The 24,158-nt window shown below is 45.4% G+C and overlaps 2 protein-coding genes across 10 annotated transcripts in view; both read right to left on the bottom strand.

Moving 5' to 3' along the window:
- Nucleotides 1–7,291, bottom strand: part of KDM2A (lysine demethylase 2A) — a 120,544-nt gene extending 113,253 nt beyond the window's left edge. For 2 of the 7 annotated variants that reach the window (XR_008314138.1, XM_053286969.1), the window contains exons 1-3: nt 7,161–7,195; nt 6,276–6,303; nt 4,262–4,366 (exon numbers count right to left, since the gene is read on the bottom strand). Coding sequence is in view for 6 of the 7 variants with exons in the window: in XM_053286969.1 (XP_053142944.1) it covers nt 4,262–4,366; nt 6,276–6,303; nt 7,161–7,180 (153 nt within the window). In the remaining variant the exon portion in view is untranslated. Of the gene's footprint in view, nt 1–4,261; nt 4,367–6,275; nt 6,304–6,587; nt 7,107–7,160 lie in introns of those variants that run through there. The other 5 variants (XM_053286964.1, XM_053286963.1, XM_053286965.1 and 2 more) reach the window with 5 other exon arrangements.
- Nucleotides 7,292–10,756: 3,465 nt separating this feature from the next.
- RHOD (ras homolog family member D) overlaps nt 10,757–24,158 on the bottom strand; it is a 100,573-nt gene continuing 87,171 nt past the window's right edge. For all 3 annotated transcript variants that reach the window (XM_053287469.1, XM_053287471.1, XM_053287470.1), the window contains 4 exons: nt 24,042–24,129; nt 18,889–18,998; nt 17,323–17,457; nt 10,757–13,756 (listed from right to left, as the gene is read on the bottom strand). In XM_053287469.1, coding sequence (XP_053143444.1) covers nt 13,589–13,756; nt 17,323–17,457; nt 18,889–18,998; nt 24,042–24,129 — 501 coding nt within the window. In that variant the 3' untranslated portion in view covers nt 10,757–13,588. The remainder of the gene's footprint in view (nt 13,757–17,322; nt 17,458–18,888; nt 18,999–24,041; nt 24,130–24,158) is intronic.

The raw sequence follows: 24,158 nt of genomic DNA, 5'->3' as shown, positions 1-24,158 counted from the left end.
CATGCATAACTTGACACTCATCTTTTTAACCATGCAACAATAATCCAGGCATGATTTTTCCAAGCAGCAGCTGACAGTGTTTAAGCCATGCTAGGTGTTGAACCTAACCTACTAGCTATTTAACATGGAAGATGGCTATATGCTACAGTTTGCTATTCCTTTTTGTTATGCTTTCAAATCTTCATGTACACTTACCTACTTCTTAAGTTGAACAGAATGTACATTTAAAACATGCTTTGCCTGCAAGACTATTTGATGAGGCCCACTAGTGACTAATATGGAACCAAGAATTACTACTCCAGTAGAAGTTTTACATTTTTAAGGAACATAATGCCCCAAACAGTGTCAAGTAGATTTGAACTTCCACTTTTCTGCAGCTTATTAGTGGATAAGAATTTAGACTAGCCACCACAAGCCTACTGGGAAGGGCAGACAAGATTTTAAGTATGACTCAAAGATAAGCATCAGTAAGTGGTGCAGCAGAAAAATGCTTGACTAACAAGCAGAAGGTTGCTGGTTCAAATCCCTGCTAGTATGTTTCTCAGACTATGGGAAACATCTATATCGGGTAACAGCGATATAGGAAGATGCTGAAAGGCATCATCTCATACTGCACGGGAGGAGGCAATGGTAAACCCCTCCTGTATTCTACCAATAAAAACAACAGGGCTCTGTGGGCGTCAGGAGTCGAAATCGACTTGACAGCACACTTTACAACTTAATGCATATTACCCAGATAAACCAATAACCGATTTTAACCAATCAGCACCATTTCAACCATCAGCTCCTACTTGTCTCCCTTTATTTATTAAATGTGTACACCACCCCAAACTTCTGTCTCTGGGTGGTTTACAGCAATAAAAATAAAAACCTTAAGATAATTTAAAGCCACAAGTCTAGTTAAAATTCTTGGGTGAATAAATGTGTCTTTAAAAGCTTTTGAAAAGTTGTTAGAGATGGAGAGGCTCTTATTTTAGCAGGGAGAGCATTCCAGTCTTGGGGCAGCAACAGAGAAGGCCCATCCCTGTGGGGTCACCAGATTAGCTGGTGGCAACTGCAGACCTACAGGTGAAACTCGAAAAATTAAAATATCGTGCAAAAGTTCATTAATTTCAGTAATGCAAATTAAAAGGTGAAACTGATATATGAGATAGACGCATTACATGCAAAGCGAGATAAGTCAAGCCTTAATTTGTTATAATTGTGATGATCATGGCGTACAGCTCATGAGAACCCCAAATCCACAATCCCAGAAAATTAGAATATTACATGAAACCAATAAAACAAGGATTGTAAATAGAACAATATCAGACCTCTGAAAAGTATAAGCATGCATATGTATTCAGTACTTGGTTTGGGCCCCTTTTGCAGCAATTACTGCCTCAATGCGGCATGGCATGGATGCTATCAGCCTGTGGCACTGCTGAAGTGTTATGGAAGACCAGGATGCTTCAATAGCGGCCTTCAGCTCTTCTGCATTGTTTGGTCTCATGTCTCTCATCCTTCTCTTGGCAATGCCCCATAGATTCTCTATGGGTTCAGGTCAGGCGAGTTTGCTGGCCAATCAAGCACAGTAATCCCATGGTCATTGAACCAGGTTTTGGTACTTTTGGCAGTGTGGGCAGGTGCCAAGTCCTGCTGGAAAATGAAGCCGGCATCCCCTTCGCCTGCGGAGGGAAGCATGAAGTGCTCCAAAATCTCCTGATAGACGGCTGCGTTGACCCTGGACTTAATGAAGCACAGTGGACCAACACCAGCAGATGACATGGCTCCCCAAATCAACACAGACTGTGGAAACTTCACACTGGACTTCAAGCATCTTGCATTGTGTGCCTCTCCATTCTTCCTCCAGACTCTGGGTCCTTGGTTTCCAAATGAGATGCAAAAGTTGCTCCCATCAGAAAAGAGGACTTTGGACCACTGAGCAACAGACCAGTTCTTTTTTTCTTGAGCCCAGGTAAGACGCTTCTGACGTTGTTTGTTGTTCAGGAGCGGCTTGACAAGAGGAATACGACATTTGAAGCCCATGTCCAAGATCCGTCTGTGTGTGGTGGCTCTTGATGTACTAACTCCAGCCTCAGTCCACTCCTTGTGAAAGTCCCCAACACTTTTGAATGGCCTTTTCCTGACAATCCTCTCCAGGCTGCAGTCATCCCTGCTGCTTGTGCACCTTTTTCTTCCACACTTTTCCCTTCCACATAACTTTCTATTCATGTGCTTTGATACAGCACTTTGGGAACATCCAACTTCTTTTGCAATTACCTTTTGAGGCTTTCCCTCCTTATGGAGGGTGTCAATGATGGTTTTCTGCACAACTGTTAAGTCAGCAGTCTTTCCCATGATTGTGATTCCTAATGAACCAGATTGAGAGACCATTTAAAGGCTCAGGAACCCTTTGCAGGTGTTATGGATTGATTACCTGATTGGAGTGGGACACCTGGAGCCTAGACTATTGAACCTTTTCACAATATTCTAATTTTCTGGGATTGTGGATTTGGGGTTCTCATGAGCTGTACGCCATGATCGTCACAATTATAACAAATTAAGGCTTGACTTATCTCGCTTAGCATGTAATGCGTCTATCTCATATATCAGTTTCACCTTTTAATTTGCATTACTGAAATTAATGAACTTTTGCACGATATTCTAATTTTTCGAGTTTTACCTGTACCTCTCCGATGATCTCAATGGGTGATGGGACTCATAATGAAGACATTCTCTTAAATAGCCAGGGCCTAAGCTGTTTAGAATTTTATAGGTTATAACCAGCACCTTGTATTTTGCCCAGAAACTTAGTGCTAGTCAGTGTAGTTCTTTTAATATAGGAGTTATATGGTCTCTTCGAGATGACCTGGAGACCAACCTGGCTGCTGCATTCTGTACCAACTGTAGTTTCTGAACAACATACAAAGGCAGCTCCACGCAGAGAGCACTGCAGTAGTGAAGTCTAGAGGTCACCAGTGTAATACTGTTCTGATGTTGTTTATTTCAAGAAACGTCAGTTCAGGAACTCCTCCAAACATAACTGCCTCAAAAAAAATCAAATGCACATTAATAAACCATGTTCAATTTGGTATACACAAGTGTCTGTCATCTCATAGGTTTACTTTGACCTAGCTGTCTATTCCAACATAAACAGCCACAATTCTATCAAATGTCTTAAGCTGCTTCTTTGAACTAATATTTCTTCTTACAATAAGAACATAAGAAAAGCCCTGCTGGATCAGGCCCAAGGCTTATCTAGTCCAGCATCATGTTTCACACAGTGGCCCACCAGATGCCCCTGGGAAGCCCACAGGCAAGGGCGGAGGGCATAATCTCTCTCCTACTGCTACTCCCCTGCAACTGATATTTAGAGGCATCTTGCCTCTGAGGCTGGAGGTGGCCTATAGCCCACAGCATGTTACAAACAACCACCAGGATGTTACAAACTTGCATCATACAAGTATATTTATCAAGTTTGATTTCAAACCTTCCCCATCGCAAGAACTCAGAGCAGTTAAGTTTAAAACTTCAGTCCCAGTTACATAAAAGCACTTGTTTAGTACATAATGTCAATGTTGAAATCAACCCATACATGCTTAGCTCCAGCCAAGAAAATGACTTTCAGCACTTAAAAAAACATGCAGCGTGGATTTTGCTGAACCTCCAAGGGCAGGGCTTTCCATGACTATGAAACAGTCATCAAATTTACCTCTGTCCATCTCCCACCCCCCACCCCCAGGCTATGAATGTGGCTTGCAAATGGTACACGTTGATTTAAAGAATACAATACAATGCAGTAAAAAGACCCAGGCTCTTTAGGACTTTATCAGTAAATGCCAGTACTTTGAATTAGGAGCCGAAGGTAATAAGGAGGCAGCACAAGTGTTGAAAAGCTAGGCATAATGTGCTCTCTAAAGCCAATTCTTGTCAAGAAACAAGCTATTACACAGGCTTCAAGTACAACCTCAAAGAACATTATAATTATCGAGCCTCAGCATTATGGACATTCATGATACTAGCTAGGTCCAAACTGGACACGACAGATAACAGCCTTTTCAGCAGATGAAACCACTTTAAGGATTCTGAACATCAACCAAATCTTATCTTCCAGGTACACAGTAATTAATCCCCCACTGTGGAAAACATGGCATAAGGTATAATGATCGTAGGCTACAAAATTGGAAAGTGAGCATATCAATAATAGGTGGGTTTTTGTTTTTTTTAGTTCAAATGCATCTAAATTATCTAGAAACAATGGTTAAGAGTGTGTACTGACCAGTCTTTTGCTGTAACGAATCCGTTCTTCTTCAGGCTCCATCTCAGACGCTTCTGATGAGAGCGAGAAGGAGATATCTGAACTACTGTCGTCCTCCTCTTCCTCCTTAGATACCAGAACAAGGAAGCAGAGTACATTAGAAACTCCTCTTCCTTTTATAAACAATATAAATACTATCAGTAGAGAATGGAACTTTAACAAGGACTATGAAGTAATACAATCGCTCTCAACTTGGATCCTGATTAATCCATCATCATTGAACAGTTATTTCAAACCATTACTGTTACCCACTGATTGAACTAAACCTATTTAAAGTGTTTATTTCCTGGCATGAATACTACTAGCTTCAAAAAGACAGAGTTGACAACAAGCTTAGTTCCATAATGGAATCAAGCTCACAGAATCCACTCATGACTTTCATAGTTTGTCTACTGCCCACATACATGTCCATGCTAGACTGCAATGCCAAATGCTTTCAGTAGAGAGAAAGACTGTATACTAAAGTGAACACACTAAAATTCATCAGCAAGTAATTTTAGGAGTTTTCCTTGGAAAAACATTTCAGAATAGTTTCTATGACTAAACATACAGGAATCAAACACAAAGGTTCACATTTCATAATTTACCACACTGTAGCCCCACAACCACATGCTTCTCTGAATAATTTAATTGCAATTTGGCTTATTGTGGCTAAACTATGCAACCCATAGTCCATTGTGCAACCCTAAACTTATATAGCAGCAGAAATGTATATAGCAGTTAAAGTGTGCCAATGGTAGACTACCTTCTCCCCTGAATTTGTTCCAATCTAAGGCAGACAAACTATAATAAACCCTGACAACAGCTGAATAACTTTAAGTTTAACAGTATGAAGTTTTAAAAGACTAATGCAGGCACAATACAGAATTGCAAGTAATTCATTACATGGTTTTGTCCATCTGTACCTCCTATACCTCACTTATCACAGTCAATGCATATGTTATGCAATCATGCCATTGTGTAGTTAAGAGATTTCTGAAGTGAAACACTTGGTCAAAGGGAGACAAAAAGATCATATGGGACAGGACAGTCTGGATAACTCTGTCTTTGTAAGAGTATATCAATGGAGAAGGCACTAAGACAATGAACAGGAGGCCTGAGCAGATCCTAACATGGTGTGTGTAAGCTATGGTGATGGAATCTATTTCTCACAGAGTGATAAGTGTGACCAAAGGGGTGTTAGGATCACAATTTACATCAGCAGCCTGATCAGATCCTATCAGTCATCTTTGTGCCTTCTCCATCACACTCTTATCACATTAAGTCTTTTCTCTTTCCTCCCCAGGGCAGTGTTTCACTCCAGAAATCCTTAACTACACAACAAAATGATTGTGTGACATATGCCCAGACTGTGATATAGTGAGGTAGTGGAGGTGTGGACATAGACATTAAATGACTGACTTGGTTACACAAAAAAGTTCCAGTAATGTGAGCAGAATATATCTCTGACATAGCAAGTGGCTTGCATTGTGGAGGGTCATGTAAGGAGTCACTAGGAAACTGATAATCCAGTAGCCACCATATAGAACTTGACTGGATTAAATAAAAAGTACAACACAGACCACAGGCCTGTTTTAGAATCTAGCTATAAAACCAAGTCAGAGCTGGCAAAGAGATTTTGTGCCTTGCTTTATGTTTTTAAGCACACAGCAGCATAAGAGGAATGGGTGGGGTGAGGGAAACAGAGGCTCCTATTCACTATCTCCCATTACAAACCAACCTCTTGACCAGCTCTCTCCCCATCAAATGAACTTTTTAAAAAGTCTTAAGGACAGTAAAGATTCAGCAGACAAGTCAGCCTCATTCTAACCCAGCAGAAGAGAATTAGCAACTGTCTGGATTGTAAGTGCAAGAGTATCACAGTTTGCAACCACACACATACAATGGGACACCATCACTTTCATTGGAGAAAGGCAGAATAAGAGATATAGTACTGTTTGCAAAGTTAAGGAATATAAACAAAGTCAGATCTTACCAGGTCTCTGGTTTTCCTTTGCCCCTTTCTAGGGACAAAAGAGAGAGTTGAAAAATAAATTGATTGCCAAGTGCATTTCTCTTCTACCCTGAAGGCTGGAGAACCTCAGTATCCAGAAAAGGCAACCAACCCCTCAAACCCAATCCTATCATAGGGAGGCGGGTGGTGGTCATCAGGTGAGTCCTAGAGTCACTGCAGAGTTCCAGTTCCTGTCACAGAGGCCAGACTTGGGGGGAGGGGCAGGGGGAGGAGAGACAGAGGGTACCCCTAAGAATTACAGTTACTCTTCCCCACAAAATCATCACACCCTACCTTCCACGAAGGCAACTCAGAGAAGTAACTCCTCTCAGGGGAAACCAACTCTCCCCAACTCCCTGCTCCTCCAGAAACTCTCTCCCCCTTCCATCCAGTCATGAAATAAATAAGCTCTCGGTTCCCGTTCTAGCTCATTCACTCCTGGAAACCTCTTCCCTCATCACCATGCCAGACCCGTCTAGACCACACATCCAACACTCCCAAATCCCAACTTGCCTATCTGGCATACACTCTCACACATACCCCAGACTCTCACCTCTCAGCCCACTTGGCTCATCCCAAGCGCCTCAGCCGACCCAGGTCCCCCCTCCAACCAGGCTCACAAGCACCGGCCCTATCCTCGGCTTCACACGCACACCGCGAACTCGCACCCCAGCCTGAGCCCTGACGCTTCTAGCTCTAGCACCCCCCGGGATACGACCGGAGCCTCTGACTGAACTGGGCCAGCGGGCACTCTCGCGTCGGTTCTTGAGGCCGAGGGCTGCGTCCCAGTGCCGCGCCGCTTGGCCGCCCGCCCCACCGGCGCCCCCACTCCTTCCCTCCCCGCCGCCCCCAGACTCTTCCCCTCACATAGAAGCAGCCGCCGCCATTTTGAACCCTCCAGAGTCTCACATACACATACTCGGCCGCCATACTGCGCCTGCGCGGCGTACCCTTCTCTCTCTGACCCCCTCCCAACAGCCAAGGTCCTCCTTTGCGCAGGCGTACTTCTCCCCACCCAGAGACGAACTCTGCTCAACTGCGCACACGCAAAAACTGAAGCCACTTTTTTGGCCTAGAGTTAGGCAATTAAGACGCATGCGCATTTATGTTTTGACACCCTTCTGGCTTGACCAGAGCCTTACGTAAAACTGTAGTTCTCCCTACTGCGCTCTCTATTGGAATATTATAGAGCTTTGCGCGTGCGCAGTAGCAGTAGTCTGTTGTGCGGCGGCGGCTGCAGTTTATGTTTTTAGAACGGATTAGAGCTATCGATCTCAATAGAACTAATCCGGAATAAGAAGTGTAAGGATCAAATTTTTAGGTCTTTAGAAAACCAAATTGAGCCCTTCACAGTCTGCTTTACCTTTGTGCAGCTGCATGGGTCGAGAGAGATATGGAGCATTGGTCCCAATTCTAGGCCTATTTAGCCACATGTGTCTTTCGGACTACATTCTGCTCTGAATGGTCCCGTCTATTTGTCCCCTCACCATTAATTACGAGAGGAAGGCGTGTCTGTGCGTGTGCAGTTATTAAGCTTTGTCTCAGAGAGATAAGCCGTTCGGTTGGAAGAACTTCGCTTTCCTATTTTGTATTCACGATTTTCCTGGGTGCAACATAGACCACACATGCAATTTGCCGAGTACCAATACCGGGTCTATACTCGTATTTTGGACAACAGAAGGAACGACAAGAATCTGGAGTATCTAATTTGTTTAGACAGGGGCTTGTTTCTCACTAGCGGGGAAATTATGAGGCTGCAGACTTAAACGCACTTAGTCCTAGCAGTGCATTTAACTCAGTTTGGGCTTGGGACTTTAGCATTGGACCGTAAACGAGGTTTTATAAGGGGGCGGGGTTGCAATCTGATAGTAAGGCTATTCTATTAGCTTTATAGCCGGGATTTTAAGCAACTAAAGTGATACAGAAATAGGATACTTTTTATTTTCAGAAACACAGAAAGCCCCTAAAACAAAAATCAGGTGGCCGTAGAGACTGGCACCTCAATTGTATCCCGCTGCTGTCTGTAGTAGTCAGTATATAATTACTTTAGCATCAGTGAGTGTTTAGGTAAGTTTCTCAAAGGCACGATTTTAACCTAATCTTAAAAAAACAAAACAACAACTCCCAAATCTTTCTTTCCAAATCCAGCGGAGAAGCATTTCAATTTGATTAAATCAAGCTTTCGTTAGTTTGATGAGACAAAATACATTGAAGCAACTTTAAACGGGTGTGTCTACGTTTTGAAACAGTATTTGTTTCCAATTGAAATGTTAATCGAGTTACAGCAAAAGAGGACAACTTATCAGTTTCATGTCGTGCAGCACGATCATATGCACGTTTAATTAGAAGTCTCAATGGAACCTGCTCCCAAGTAAACGTACACAGAACCAGGCTGCTGCCAGTTTTTCAAGTTCTCCGGTGCGGAAAAGAACTATTTTAAATACTGGAGACGCCGGCAATTTGTACCCTGCTTAGACCAGAGTGCTTACGTTTTATTTCCTAGTATCCCGATTCTGAGCACAGTAAGTAGCAGCATTAAGTTCCACTGCAATAAATGAGCCGTTCTTGCAGTTTAGTGAAATATATTTAGGCTCAGGGTGTTAGTCCAACTGAAATAAATTGATTGACACGCGGTGCGGTCACAACGTTGACACTGCATGCACCTGCACTACGTAAGTAAGAAATACGTTGTCGCTGCTGAAACCAAACCACGCGGTTAGGATCAGAATATAATCAATTAAACCCGATTCTCCTTTCGAAGGCGAGGATCCCTGTTTGGTGAACTACAACCTTGTTTTGGTTGACCTTAGAGTGGAAATTTAAACCAAAATCATTTAAGTTCAACTTTTATTGAACTTCAGTTGTGATCTATCTATCAAATTGGTAGTCCGCTCCAAACTTCCGTCTCTGGGCGGTTTGCAACAACATAAAACATAATGTTTGCATAATGTCTATTACTCCGAATCACTTATAAATTCATTATGCTAAAATTTTAAAGTAAACCTGGAATGTGTCGGTCTAGGTACATTTTATTCTCGGAGCAATTCCCAAAGAAAGGGCAGGCGTCAGCAGTGCTCCCTCCGTTTCTGGGAAGTTTGTTGCAGTCAAATTCATGGTACATCAGGGATAGTAGCCTGCAGAAGTTCCCGGCGTTGTTAGCCTTCATATTTAAATTTGTTCTCTCCCGAAACTGTTTTGCAAAACCAGCTCCTCCAGGTTAGTCCAATATGAGGACAATTTTCATTTTGGCTTATCTCTGGGGTTCAGTGAAACCTTCAAGGAACTGGAGATAGAAAGCTGCTTAACCAAAAATAAGGCAGGGGGGAGTTTAGAATGCGATGTCACAATACACGTGTTAGTATTTAAGAGGTCGCAAGATTATTCAAAAACACACCCATCTACTTTTCTTTGCCATCAATTCTCAAAGCCTTGGCCTTGGAAAGGGAATCTACAGCCAAATGAACTTTACGCGAAACAATGGAGAGACGCTCTTCTGTTCTCAAGCATTCAAGGCTCCCCCCCGCCCCTACCCACCCAACTGCTGTGCCAGGAGGCTATCGAAGGATCAGCTCCGTGTGTGTCTTTGTGTCCTTTCTTGTCCCCCAACATCCATCCTTGAAGAAAACTCCGGTATGGTTTGAACTCTAGCAGCGTTTAAGAAACTCGCTTCAGTCAAACAACACACTAGATCCACCGTGCTCAATATCTGTTGTAAAGGAGATCACATTGAAGCTGCCTTGTGTCAGACGATTTGGTCCATCGAGCTCAGAATTGTCTATGGCGTCTGGCAGCAGCTCTTCAGAGTTGCGACGGGGGCTGATATCCAGAGTAACTAACTCAGTAGTACTACTCAGGACGGGAGTTCCTCTAGCAGGGATTCTCAACGTCGGGTCCACAGATGTTATTGGACTCCAACTCCCATAACCCCCAACCAAAGGCCACTGGGGCAGGGGATTATGGGAGTTGAAGTCCAATAACATCTGGAGACCCAGCGTTGAGAACCCCTGCAAAGGGCTACTGCATTTAAATAGGACTCCCTCTAGCAAATGTATTCAGGATGGCAACTAGGCATCTTTCCAGCTCTGCTTAGGAATGCCAGGGACTGGACCTTCTGCATGCAAAATATGTTCTCTTCTCTACCACTGAGCTATGGCCTCATTGCCCTGCTCTCTGTCTGGGAGGCTTTTCTTCTTTATTCCATGTGCTGAAGTTATATAGAAGTAGCCAAGGGCATTCTGTGCATATCCAAAGGCACTAATCTGTATTACTACTTTCCGCATTGCTGCTCTCCAACACTGAAAACAAGTTTCAGGACTCAGCCATGGCTGACTCAGATCAAACCATGCACTGTATTCCTCCCCCCCCCCCCACCAGTGTGTACGGTTGCCACCTTTTTCCTCTCAGGAAATCACTATGGTGAAATGAGATGGTTGTGTACACCAAAAACAACAACCCAGTAGTAATACTTTTGCATTAATATTTTTATTGCAACTATCACAGACTCAAACATGCCATGGAATATGTCAGTTATGTGTCCTTCAAATACAAGAAAACCAACATTTTCTTCATTGGTTTCATTATAAAACAAATCAGGAACAGTAATCCGAAAATATACTGCACAAGGGTGCATCAGCCCAGTAACTAATGTTATTCACAAACAAACTGACCAAATGCAAAAACTGGGCAGATGATGTTACACAAGAGTAAGCCCACTGGCAATAATGAGCTTACAACATCTGTACAATTTCTGTAATGTTATTTCTGCAATTTGTGCATATGCAACACTACTGGGCTGACATACCCTTGTGCAGTATGTCAGCCACTATTCCTTGGTCTTCTTTTTTGGGTTTGTGCTAGGTATATGAGTTTTATTATTTCTGCTACCTTTGATATTAATCTATACTCTAAGTGAGTATATGGTGGTTCTGGATGTTTCAGTTTTTGTGCTATGTCTTTTGGTTGCTATTAATAAATTAAATAACAATTCTAAACATTTTAAATTTATAACACTTTGTAAATAACCTAAAGAGAGATTTGTTTGATCTTTGTGGCAGTTTAGATCCTGTTGTTTGTATAATCTCAGTGACGATGTTCTAATATATATCTATTTTCTTATAGCTCCTTTAAGTGTGCATATAGCCATTCTAGAAGCAGTGCACCTCCAACAATAATCTACTGATGCAAGGGTTCCCAACCTGTGGTTCTCCAGATGTTGCTGAACTACAACTCCCATAATCCCAGGTTCAATTTATTGTGGCTAGGGATGATGGGAATTGTAGTTCAGCAACATCTGGAGGACCACAGGTTGGGAACCCCTGATTTCTGCATTTGTTGGCATTTTCTTTAATGTTGGGTGAAAAGGCATGGAATAAAACAATACAAAAGTGCTTAAAGGTCTCTGTCTCAGATTTTTAAATTTAATTTGATTCCATTCAATCAGCATGTTGATATTGTACCCTTCCTCCAAAGAGCTCAATGTGAACTATATGGACCCATTTCACCTTCAAAAACATCCTACAACATAAGCCAAACTTCAAACTTGCAGGGTCTACTTTGTTTCTTACTAGGACATGAGGGAATCTTATTTTATTTTTGATAGAAGCCCCAGGTACATCAACTGAAGGTATACAAAATAATGGCATGGAGGAATAGATATACACAGAATTAAGGAACAGGATGCCTCTGAGCAGTGGCATAGCAAGGTCAGAAGGGTCCTGTGTTCAATAAATGAACATTGCCCTTGCCGTGTTTGTTTTTTTAACATCATAGATATTACCCAAGTGACCCGAGAAGATCTCCAAATATGCCCATCCAGTTATGGTTATGTCCTTGCCTGAGTACATGCTCAGCTCAGGAATTTGTGTACAGTAGCCCACAGTCCTTTCAAAAAGCCACTCCTGCCCCCCACCCAGCTTTCAGCAGTCCAGTCTGGGTGGGGGAGAAGCCTTTTGGTTGTTGCTATTGTTAAAATCAGAAATCCTTGCCAATCTACATCTACAACAACCACCCAGACATCTACCAACAGATCTCAATCTACCTTTGACCCACCCTTCAGTTAGGGTGAGAGACTGTGAGTTGCCTGAGGCCACCCAGCAGCAGGGGTGTAGCTATAACTGAACAAAAGCGGGGGGGGGGGATGTCCTTGGGACCATGAGGGAGGAGGGTCTGCTGGCTGGGAAACAGACTCACCTTCCACCTCCCTGACTCATTGGTAAGCTGCTGGCTGCTGATCAGAGTGTAGGGAGTGCGTGAGATTATTTGCACAGGGGCAAGAAAAAGAGCATGCCAAAAATGTTTTGTTTTTCACCATGTCAATATACTTCTTCTGCAGCAAAGACATGGGGGGAGGGAGAAGAAGGCATGCTTCTCTGCCCGGGGCATGCCGGGGCCCATCTTTAGTTCTTAGCCCAGGGTGCTCTTCAACCTTACTACCACTGTTCCCTCTAAGGCATGCACATGTGCGCATACTCACAAGTTTTTTTTAATGCCCACTCAGTTAATTTTAGATCTCACTCAGGCTCAATCAGGAAGGCTGTACTCCGAATGCATTTACGCGCACACTGCCTTGATACTACTGCCCAGAACAAAACTCATTGCACACATAGATGGGGAGTGGGGGGCATAAAGAAACAGAGGTAACGTGGTTTGGATTCTCAGTGTTGGGTCCCCAGATGTTTTTCGACTTCAACTCCCATAACCCCCAAACAAAGGCTAATGGGGCTGGGGATTATGGGAGTTGAAGTCCAATAACATCTGGAGACCCAATATTGAGAATCCCTGCATACCCCTGATACCCAGTGAGCTTTGTGGCATAGTTGAGCTCTGAACCCAGGTCTTCTTGGTTGTGTTGCTATAGAAGTGCTAAGTGGAGAGCATAAGACATACCTCTCAGGAAACAAAACACCTCTCCTGCACTTCAATCATGCGTGCAAAGTGCTCTTCAAAGTGGTGACATTTTTTCTGAGCCAGGCACTCTTCCAAGTCAATATTTAGCAAAGTATCATATACTAAATAGCAGACAACCTGTTTTTGAGGTCTGGAATGATACTGCCCAAGTGCTTCTGATCATTTGTCTCCATAGCAAGGACGTTGTTGCAAGAAGAGTCCAAGGAAATATAATTATCAACCCAAAATGCCTCTTTTTTTGTCCGTGCCACCGATCTGATGTCATGGTGACCTACTTCAGTTTGGGAGGTGTCTCCCTGTCTTCATTTCTCAAAGAGATTTCACACCACCAAGTGGAGCACAGTAAGAAGCTTCAGTAATGCTTCTCCATGAGAAGAGAATGCTCATGATTAGGAAAGCAGGCAAGTCCTCCTGGGCTTACGTCTTTGCTGGTTCTTCTTCATAACACTCAAGGCTGCTCTGGAGGCCTCTATGAAGATGTCAGTGATATTTTCTTGGAAACGGGCTGAGCACTCGAGGTAGGCAACTGCATGGAGATTTCGAGCCAAAGTCTCTCCCTGCAATTGGTGAGCACATAAAAGGGGCATGTGTGGAGAAGAAAGGAGAGTAGACTTGATCACACCCACCCACAACTTAGGGAACGGGTAGAGAGCAAAGCACCTACTAAAGGAAGGCATGTAGCCACTTAATACTAGAGATTTGTCCAAAATATTTTGGTGCCTAAAACAGAAAATCCAAATGATCATGCATGTGTGTGCGTGCGCGCGCGCGCGCACACACACACACACACATACATTTTCTGGTCAAACATTAGATATCCCTAAATCTGCTGCCAGAGATGGACAATCTCACCCTTCCTAAAAGTAGGACTGGCCCTGTGTAATTGAATACACTTCTATTAGGAAGGAGTTCCCTTGCATTATCTATATTTTTCAGTTGCCACCCTCAATTGCCACCCTGCCATTACTAGTATTGTTAGGGTCCTGGCAAGGATGAACACATGGAAAGACGCCAAATAGCATCTACTGTATTTTGCAGATTTACTAGTGAGATTATACTGGTGCAATAGTGCCAGTATAGTTAAGCTGGAAAGTGTTTTCAGTTTTCTACCATTATAAGTCCTGAACATTCTATTGCTTATAAAATCAAAACCATTTGTCTGATCTGCCTTGCCATCAGCACACATTTGCTAGGTGACAGACAACTCCCCTGAAAATTTGGTGAAGATCCATTGGAAACGATCCGTGAGACTCACTTTTTCCCAAACTGCGGGGAGAGCGGGCTAAGCCCGCTCTCCTCGCAGACGATTGGGCAGGGAGCCCTGGGCAGCCGGATCAGCCACCCACACGATTGTCGGCTCCGTGACGGAGCCGGCGGCGGGCTTGGGGGAGCGGGGGCTGATCAGCGAGCGCGAGCACGCAGCGAGTGCGCAGGGCATGCTGGCGAGACTCCCGGAGCCGGGAGGCGGCTTTTCCCCTCCCCTCCGGGGGTTCCTCGCGAGTAGCCATGCCGCGGAGCCACGCTGCGGCTACTCATGATCCAATAGCCTGGCTACTCATGATCCACTCGCTCCGCAAACCCGGGCTAAGGGGCGGGCTACCAAAGCAGGTTACCCACTGGAGAACTGCCGGGCTCGCAGCTGAGCCCAGTGGTTCTTAGGATCAAATCAAGCTCGGCTTTCCTAGCCCGATTTTTCCTGAGAATAGCCCCAATCTGTAGTTTTGCACACGGATGTTAAAGCATTTGCTATTTTTAATTATCATTGTTTGTGTGTTGTTTTTTAAGAAGAAAAAAAATGAAGTACAGATTTAAAATGAACACAAATTACCTGCTTCTTGTTGTGTCCTTATTAACTGCTGAATCATCATGATGTGGAATCACCCTTTCACTATTACTGAATCCACTCATTTCATTACTTGTGGGGTTTTTGAGGCGGGGCACGTGACTTTCTCTTAGTTGAAAGTTTTACAAAATGTTTGGTGTTCAATCTCAGGAAGTTTTACCTTGTGGTTTGGGTAAGCCACTATCTTCCTCATTGTGTCTAATCAATATTTCCCTTTTTAAAATGCCAGGAAATTCAGTAATCTGAAAACCTGCGGTTTAAAATGAGAGTTAAGCTACTTTACATTTTCACTGCTTTCACATTTTCATGTCATAAAAAGAATGGAAATGACAAGTTAAGGTGTCCATCTTAACTTCCATGCCATATAAGCTGTAAAGACTTTGTACAGTCTGGTATATGGTGATGGCTTTAGAAATGAGGCTCCATGATGCACCCACACTTTTCCTTGATACATCAGGCAGAAATTCATCAGAGGCCTAGGAAGTGATTAGGGAAATTGCACCTGTTAAATGTCTGCCTGGATGCATCCCTCCCCAGCCCAATGTTTAACTGAAAGATCAAGGAAAGGTGTGGGTGCATGGAGCCTCATTTCAAAGCCATCATCATATACCAGACTGTACAAAGTCTTTATAGTTTACTAGTATTTTTAAGCCCGTTAAAATAACGGGCGCTAGTAGACCTTTGGGGCCAGCTATCTCTGCCTCGGCCGCACCGCGTCCTCCTCCACCTGGCTGGGTCCACCACCTCCTCTGGCCGAGAGTGGGGGCCCTTTTCTGGGAGTACTGCCCCACTCTCCCTCCCTCCCTTCTGCCCCACACTCTTGCCTCTCTTCCCCTCCTTCCCACCCCACTCTCTTGCCCTCCTTCCCCATCCCCTCTCTCTCACCCTTCCCTTCCTGTCAGCCTCCTGCCCCAGCCCCTTCTGCCCTCCCCACTCCCTCTTGCCCTTCCCTTCCCCCTCCCCCTGCCCCACTCCCTCTTGCCCTTCCCCCTCCCCCTCCCCCCTGTCCCACTCCCTCTTGCCCTCCCCCCTGCCCAGCAGAGTTGTGCGCTCCGGGCCCCACCACCACCATTCCCCCTTCCGCGGCCGCAACAAAGGGAAGCAGCATCCGCAACAACTCCCTGCCCCACTCCCTCCTGCCTCACTCTCTCTTGCCCCTCCCTTCTGCCCCATACCCTCTTGCCCCTCCCCTTCCCTCTGCCCCACTCCCTTTTGCCCTCCCCCTCCCCAATCCCTTTTGCCCTTCCCCCTCCCCCTGCCCCACTCCCTCTTGCCCTCCCCCTCCCCCTGCCCCACTCCCTCTTGCCCTTCCGCCTCCCCCACTCCTTCTTGCCCTCCCCCCTCCCCCCTGCCCCACTCCCTCTTGCCCTTCCCCATCCCCTGACCCACTCCCTCTTGCCCTTCCTCCTCCCCCTCCCCCCTGCCCCCTCCCCTTGCCCTCCCCCTCCCCCTGCATTTTAAAAATTTCTTCTTACCGGACCACCGCTCCTCCTCCCGGGTGGCAAACAGTTTAGTTCCGCCGCCCGGTTCCGTCGCACCCCATTCTCCCACGGGCTCCTCCTGGCCTCCACGGCCTGTTCTGCCAGCGGGCCCGCCACGCCACACGGCCTGCCGTGGCCGCTGCCGCCGCTTGTCAGTCATTGCGGCCGGCTGCAGGACAGCCACCGCTCCCCCCATTCCCACCTTTTGCCCCGGTATCGGGGCCCACTGCGGGCTGCCCGTCCGCTGCCGGGCTGGCCCCGCAACCACCACCCGTCGCCCTGCTGTGGCCACCACCGCCATGGGCCTCAGTCGCCGCCGCCATCGCCCCTCTGTTGCCCCGCTGCGGCTGCCGCCACCATCGGGCCCTGTCGCCCCGCCGCGGCCGGCATCGGCCCCAGTCGCTGCCGCTGCCTCCTGCTGCTGCTTCGCCGCCGCTTCCAACACTCCCAACATGGCCGCCTGGTGCCTGCGGCTGTGTTTCCCTCGGCCGTTCTGGGCATGCGCTTTGCGCATGCCCAGAACAGCCGAGGGAGACATGGGCGCAGACACCGGAGGACATGGGCGCATACCCAGGGACTTTATTATAGAGGACATGGCACAGAAGTTAAGATGGCTACCTTAACTGGCAATTTCCATTCTTTTTAGGGCACGAGTGAAAATGTAAAGCAGCTTAACTCCCATTTTAAACTGAAGGTTTTTTTGGATAACTGAATTAATTTTGACTTGTGTGGAAGTCCACCGATGCTGCACCAAATGTCGCAGCTCTGCTGAAGAGGGGCTGTTGTTTGTTTGTCCTACCTTTTGGTATGTAATGGGCTCCATTTGGTCCCGATGGAGCTTCCTTAGCAGAACCTTGTCCTTTCGTAGGTCTGTCTTGCAACCAACCAGCAGAATTGGAACACCTCTGCAAAAATGACGTGCTTCAGGGTACCACTATGCAAAGAGACATATACAAGTGGACTGAACAGAATAGTTATGGAGGAGGGAGAAGTTCTGGTATATAAATATATAGAACCACCAGATAAACGGGATGGTGTTCCTGAGAGCGCTGAAGAAGGCACCTGTTGCATATTGCCTTTCCCATTATTCCTTCTGTCACTTTGCCGCATCTACCTGTCTAGCTCAATTACATATCTAGGCAGATGTTCCTCACTGGTTGAGTACTAGCCGCTACTGTTAGTGCTGTTAGGTATGCTGACATGAAGTTCCCCCAGGGTATTTTTTTAGTGCCATCCTCTTATTCCAGTTTGACTATTTTATTCATTACATTAATTTTGTTCCTTCTTATAGCAAACTCAAATGAAGTGTCTTTGAGTTTGGAAGCAAAACAGGGCCACCCAAAAACAAAATAATGGTAGATTTCTTTCCATGTACAGTGGTCCCTCGACTTACGAACTACTCGACATAAGTATTTTTCGAGTTACAAACGGCAGTTTTAGATCCGGTTTTAGATGCGGTTTTTTCGACTTACACATTTTTAGATGGGGTTTCCTCGACTTACGAATTTTACATGCGGTTTCCTTGACTTGCCTGCCTGTTTACTGCCTGTTTATTCTTGAAAAGAAATGTTCCTGTGCAGTTTGCAAGCCTTACTGGGGGTCTGGGTCTTTTTTCTAGGCTCCGGAACGCATTAATCTGTTCCCAATGCATTCCTATGGGAAACCGCTTTTCGACTTACGAACTTTTCGACTTACAAATGTGCATTCGGAACGGATTAATTTCGTAAGTAGAGGGACCACTGTACTTGGGAATACCTAGGTACACAGAAGTATATACATTAATTAATATTTAACTTAATAATCTTTTAATTAATTAAAAGAAAAAGGCAATTAGAAAGAAAAGCAAAATGGCTACAGTGAGCTTTGGAGCTCTACGGAATGCTGAGGGCTCTTAAACAGAGATGTCTGACTTGTTGGAACTCTTAACAGCTTATTGGGGTGGCGAGGATGTGGGCTTGAATTGTTTTTTAAACCACTACCAGTAGTATGCAGGGATAATTCCAGACATCATTTCCCTTTCCCACTCTCCAGACTCTCTCCCCCTGCCCCCCGACCTGGCTATATAGCAACAAAATTGTTAGGTTTGGGCTGGTAGGCAGCCCCTAACCTGACCCTCCAAACTTTAAACCAGGGGGCAGCCTCAAGTGATCTGGAAAGAAAAGCCTCCTTTAATCCTCCAACTTCTCCTGAAGCTCCCCTCCCACACCACTACAATGCTCCTGTTCCAGGTTGGCTGGAGCCCTATACAGGAGTGAATCCTTTTGGGGCTGGGGATACGCTTCAACCTTTTGTCCTAGGTCCCACTTGTCACACCCATTCCACAAACTCTAGCTATTGTCATTGAATTCATAGATAGTCTTGTTACCTTTGTAAGAATGTTGTCAAAGCTGGGGGGGTTAGTGACATCATAGCACATGAGAATTGCATGAGCCCCACTATAGGAGAGGGGGCGAAGCCGGTCATAATCTTCCTGTCCTGGGTGGAGAAGAGACAATGCCACATGCATTGATTTCATGGCCAGCCTTCCATATATAAATACTACTTGCTTGATGTAAATGCTTTTAATAATGGTTAAAAGCGCACCACAAACTTCCACTGTCCAAAACATCCACAGCTGGATCCATGCCTGTCACCAAGTGATGTTTAGGCACGTGTAAGGGAGGCATGAACTCCACCCTTATCACTCCAAGCACACTGTGTCTGTGCAGTGGGTAGGGTAACCAGGAGATGAAGTGACATCTGCTGCCTCTCCCCAATCATCATAGCAGAAGTATGGACTTGGTCTCTGTGCTTGTGTTGATTGTGATAAAGCCAATAGGCAACTTTGGCAGACCTTTTGCTTTCCTAGAATTCCTCCTCCAGTTACCCAAAAAGCACACAGTGGACAAAGTGCACCAGATCCTTCCCATTCCATTCATTCTCCCTGTCTGTCCATGAGAAGATGCAGCTGCTTGAATGCAGAGTATGTTGTTTTGTCTTGCCATGCAAACCCATGGTTCAAGGTCTGGGAGAGGGTCTTATTTTTCAGTGATAAAACAAAGAATCCATAACACTGCTTTACATGTTTACTTTTCAGCGATTGAGATGCTGAGTCCGTGCTGGAAACCCAGCAAGACCTCACAGGAAACATTTCCCCATTGAAAGCGATTTTCCAGATGGGGAAGAGAAAGAAAAAAAAGGTGTGGGCCTTTAACATCTAATGACTGCCCAGGTATACTGCTCTGAAGCATTCTTCCCCTAAACAGTCCAACAGTTGTGCCACCACTGGCAGGAGAGCTGGTCTTGTGATAAAGTAAAGTAAAGTAAAGTAAAGTAAAGTAAAGTAAAGTAAAAAGTAAAGTAAAGTGTGTTGTTGAGTCCGTATCGACTCCTGGCGACCACAGAGCCATGTGGTTGTCTTTGGTAGCATACAGGAGGGAATACAGGAAGGGTTTACCAACCACAGGGCTCTGTGGTCACCAGGAGTCAATACCGACTTGACAGCACTTTACCTTTTTGCCATTGCCTCCTCCCCCACAAATAGGAGATGTTGCCTTTCAGCATCTTCCTGTATTGCTGCTGCCCAATATAGGTGTTTCCCATAGTCTGGGAAAGAGGAGTTCTCAACATTGGGTCCCCAGATGTTATTGGACTTCAACTCCCATAATCCCCAACCAAAGGCCACTGGGGCTGGGGATTATGGGAGTTGAAGTCCAATAACATCTGGGGATCCAAGGTTAAGAATCCCTGGTCTAGAAAACATAGTTTGGGAAACATACCAGTGGGGATTCAAACCGGCAACCTCTGGCTCGCTAGTCAAGTCATTTCCCCGCTGTGCCATTAGGTAAAGGTAAAGTCTGCTGTCGAGTCGATGTTGACTCCTGACAACCACAGAGCCCTGTGGGTTTTTTTTTGGCAGAATACAGGAGGGGTTTACCATTGACACCTCCTATGCAGTATGAAATGATGCCTTTCAGCATCTTTCCTATATCACTGCTGCCCGATATAGGTGTTCCCCATATTCTGGGAAACATACTAGCGGGGATTCGAACTGGCAACCTCTGGCTTGCTATTCAAGTCATTTCCCTGCTGCACCATTAAGTAGCAAGCATGAATTGTCCCCTTTGCTAAAGAGAGTCTGCCCTGGTTTGCACTTGAATGGGAGACTACATGTGAGCACTGTAAGATATTCCCCTTAAGGGATGGGGCCACTCTGGGAAGAGCATTTGCACGCTTGCATGCAGAAGGTTCCAAGTTCCCTCCCTGGTGTTTCCAAGATAGGATAACAAGGTTTTTTATTGAAACAACAAACTACCCAAGCATACAGTATGTTACCAAAGCACAATTATATACAAAGTGGTTGTTTGTACATCATATATATATACAAAGATTTACACACAAGGATTTGGTAACCCACAGGGTTATAAAGTATATGCAGGCAGTACTGCAACTCGGGGGGGGGGAGGATTTCAAGGCACATCAGGTGATTGGGGGGGGCATTATGTCCAACGTCCATTTCCACAATTTGTCCCATTGTTTTCACCCCATTGTGTGAACCACTGTGCTCGGCTGTGAGCCCGGTGGTTCCTAGGCAGGTAACCCGCCTAACTACCCCTGCCCTAAAACCAAGTTTGCGGAGCAAGTGCTCCACAAACCTGGTTTTAAAGATAGTGAGTAGCCATGGTTACTCATGAGTAGACCCCTAGAGGGGAGGCAAAAAGCCGCCTCCCAGCTCCAGGGGTCTCCCCAGTATGCCCTGAGCACTCACGCAGGGCATACTGGAGCTTCCCTCCCCAGCCCTCGCCGGCTCCATCACAGAGCCAGCAATCGTGTGAGCGGCCGATCCAGCCGCCCAGGGGTCCCTCCCTGCTCGTGTGCGGGGAGAGTGGGTTTAGCCCGCTCTCCCTGTGCACTCTCCAAAACCGGGTCTCACTGATTGTGAGACCCGGCTCATTGTCTCATCCATGTGACCTCTTGGTCGCATCTTCCCTCCCTATTCCTATGCAGGAGCATTGCATAAATGACATACAAGTTTACTGATTACAAGAAGGGGAACGTTCCAATTCCCTAGTATGAGGGCACCCGTTCCGTCCTGAGATTCCTGCCTGCAACCTTGGAGAAGCTGCTGCCAGTCTGTGTAGACAATACTGAGCTAGATGGACCAATGGTCTGACTTGGTATAAGGCAGCTTCCTATGTGTTTCCGTAGGGGAATATTGCTTCTGGTCATTCTAAATGGTTGCTAATCTTATAATACTTACTGCCAATTTTAAGGACCACCTTCGTCATTAAATAATGGGCTGACGCGGGGGGCGGGGTGGCTTTCCATCTTACCCCCTTATCCTCCCTTAGAAATCTGCCTCAGATTACCCATTAATAGCAGAAGCTCCAGCAGCTCACATGGCCACTCTGGAAACTGACCAGGGGTGTAGCTATAATTGAGTGGATGGGTTCAAAGAATCTGGGCCCCCCAGTTCCTGAGGGCCCCCAAGGTCCACCTCTCCCTATTTTCTTCATTATCTCATTTACTCTGAGGGGCCTCCAGGAAGAAGGGTGAACACCGGGAAGAAGGGTGAATTTTCCACATATACTTTCTAAAGGAACAGTCTTTAATCTCCACAGGGGAATTCTGTTCTCCATGTGACTATCTTAAGTGCATTTGCGGGGCTGCCACCAGCTTGAAGGAAAAGATCTGTACATTTTCTAAAACCATTAGAGGTAATAATGACTCCTAGCCACTCCCTCAAGCTCTAATTGCTGCTCTGAAGCTCTGGTGTGGCAACCCTACTATGCTAAGCCGCACCTTAGCTCAGAATTCCCCTACCTAAAACTGTAGGAAGATATGTTTTATTTACAGTAATGAATTTACAGGCTCCACCTTCTAGTCCAGTGCTGCTCAACTTCGGCCCTCCTGCAGATGTTGGCCTACAACTCCCATAATCCCTGATTATTGGCCACTGTGGCTGGGGATTATGGGGGTTGTAGTCCAAAAACAGCTGAGGGGCCTAAATTGAGCAGGACTGTTCTAGTCCATCTTTTACATTCCACATGAAGACAAATAGATACAAATTGTTACAATGAAACATTTCACATGTAGCATTCTTTGATCAGCATGAAGTGTACTTTTAAAAAAATATAGGTTCTGTTGTATGGCTATTACCACCCCACTGAAAATTGGAACCACGGTTCAAATGCTATTAATTCTCTTGGGTTTTGCATAACACTTTAAGACGCTGTTGAAACCACCACTTTGAGTATTGGAGAGATCTCTGATATTTATGTATTTATTTGATTTATATACTACCCTTCCCAAAGTGGCCCAGGGCAGTTTACACTAAAATATAATGCTCTCTGTCAGGAAGATCGTGACATCTGTTCCCTTCTCCCGCTTTGTCCATGCTTGTACGGGTCTCCTCATAGTGAATGAGGGTGTAGAGCTAAAATAAATTGCATAGTCCCAAGCTGAAGTGCTGTTGAAATACCATCTCTTACAGTGGGATCCCTGGATTATCAAAGGATTGGGAAACAGAAGAGGTGGTCTCACAGAAGTGGCAATAGAATCTTTTCCATCATCAAACTCAGAAATTATTTTCCTTTTGGGGCAAATAGCTGTGGCTGAGGCTTTGATTCAGGTTGGGAGTGCAGCCGAGTCAAAGCTCCCTCCCTCCACACCCTAGTGCAATTCCAGTCCAGACGTACCCCCCCCCCCATCCTGCAGCTGCTGTTTACTACACAAAGGTTAAGCACATCAGGGACAACCATTTAGGGTAAAGTGTAGTTTGGCCACTAGTCTGTAAGTTTTCCACACCTGGCTTTTAGCTTGCATCTCCTCCGGAATGGAGGGGGTGTGTTCACATTTTGGCAAGATTTACCCCGAAATCCCTGCAAGCTACCAGATTCAGGAAGCACTTCACACACAATTCAGGTTTTTCACTGAACATTAGAATGTAGCTCAATTTATAACAGGAGTAAAAAAGATCCACTTTTTGCATCGGTTTTGGGGCAGCTTCAAACTCGCATTAAAGCCTTGCAGTAAACTTGTGGTAAAGCCTGGTTTGGGAAAGTTCCGGGTGGAGAAAGCCATTGGGGGATAATCTAATCTAGGAATTGCAATGCTAAGATCTTATAGATAAAGAGCTGTATTGGTTAGTTTCGCTTATGTTTACAGAAACTTAGGGAAAGCACTGCCAGACAATAGATAAGTCCTGTGTTTGCCCAACCTGCATTGATGTAAGAATATGCAAATACATGAGTTACATCCAGCTCCCTTCAGGTTTAAGAGATCTGTACAAATTGAAAGCTTGCCCATTCTTATATATATTAACACAATCTTGCCCAGTAAAAGGGCATCACCTTGCTAATTTTTCTGCCTTTAGTATGTTACAGAATCATGCTTCCAGAGAGGGCATGTCCTCAGCTCTTGCCTGCGGGCTTCCCAAAGGCATCTGGTGGGCCACTGTGCGAAACAGGATGCTGGACTAGATGGGCCTTGGGCCTAATCCAGCAGGGCTTTTCTTTATGTTCTTTGGGCACCACATACCTGCTGTATCCCAGAGATTGATTTGCACGTGTTTGCCACTGATGTGAAAGGGAGCAGAATACTTCTCAAATACAGTTGGGATGTAGACCTAAAAGAAAAGGAGGGAGAAAGAAATAT

The sequence above is a fragment of the Hemicordylus capensis genome, chromosome 1 (assembly GCF_027244095.1).
Source record: "Hemicordylus capensis ecotype Gifberg chromosome 1, rHemCap1.1.pri, whole genome shotgun sequence".
Classification (NCBI taxonomy): Eukaryota; Metazoa; Chordata; class Lepidosauria; order Squamata; family Cordylidae; genus Hemicordylus; species Hemicordylus capensis.
Note: the sequence above shows the minus strand (reverse complement) of the source record. Positions and strands in the feature narration are given on the sequence as shown.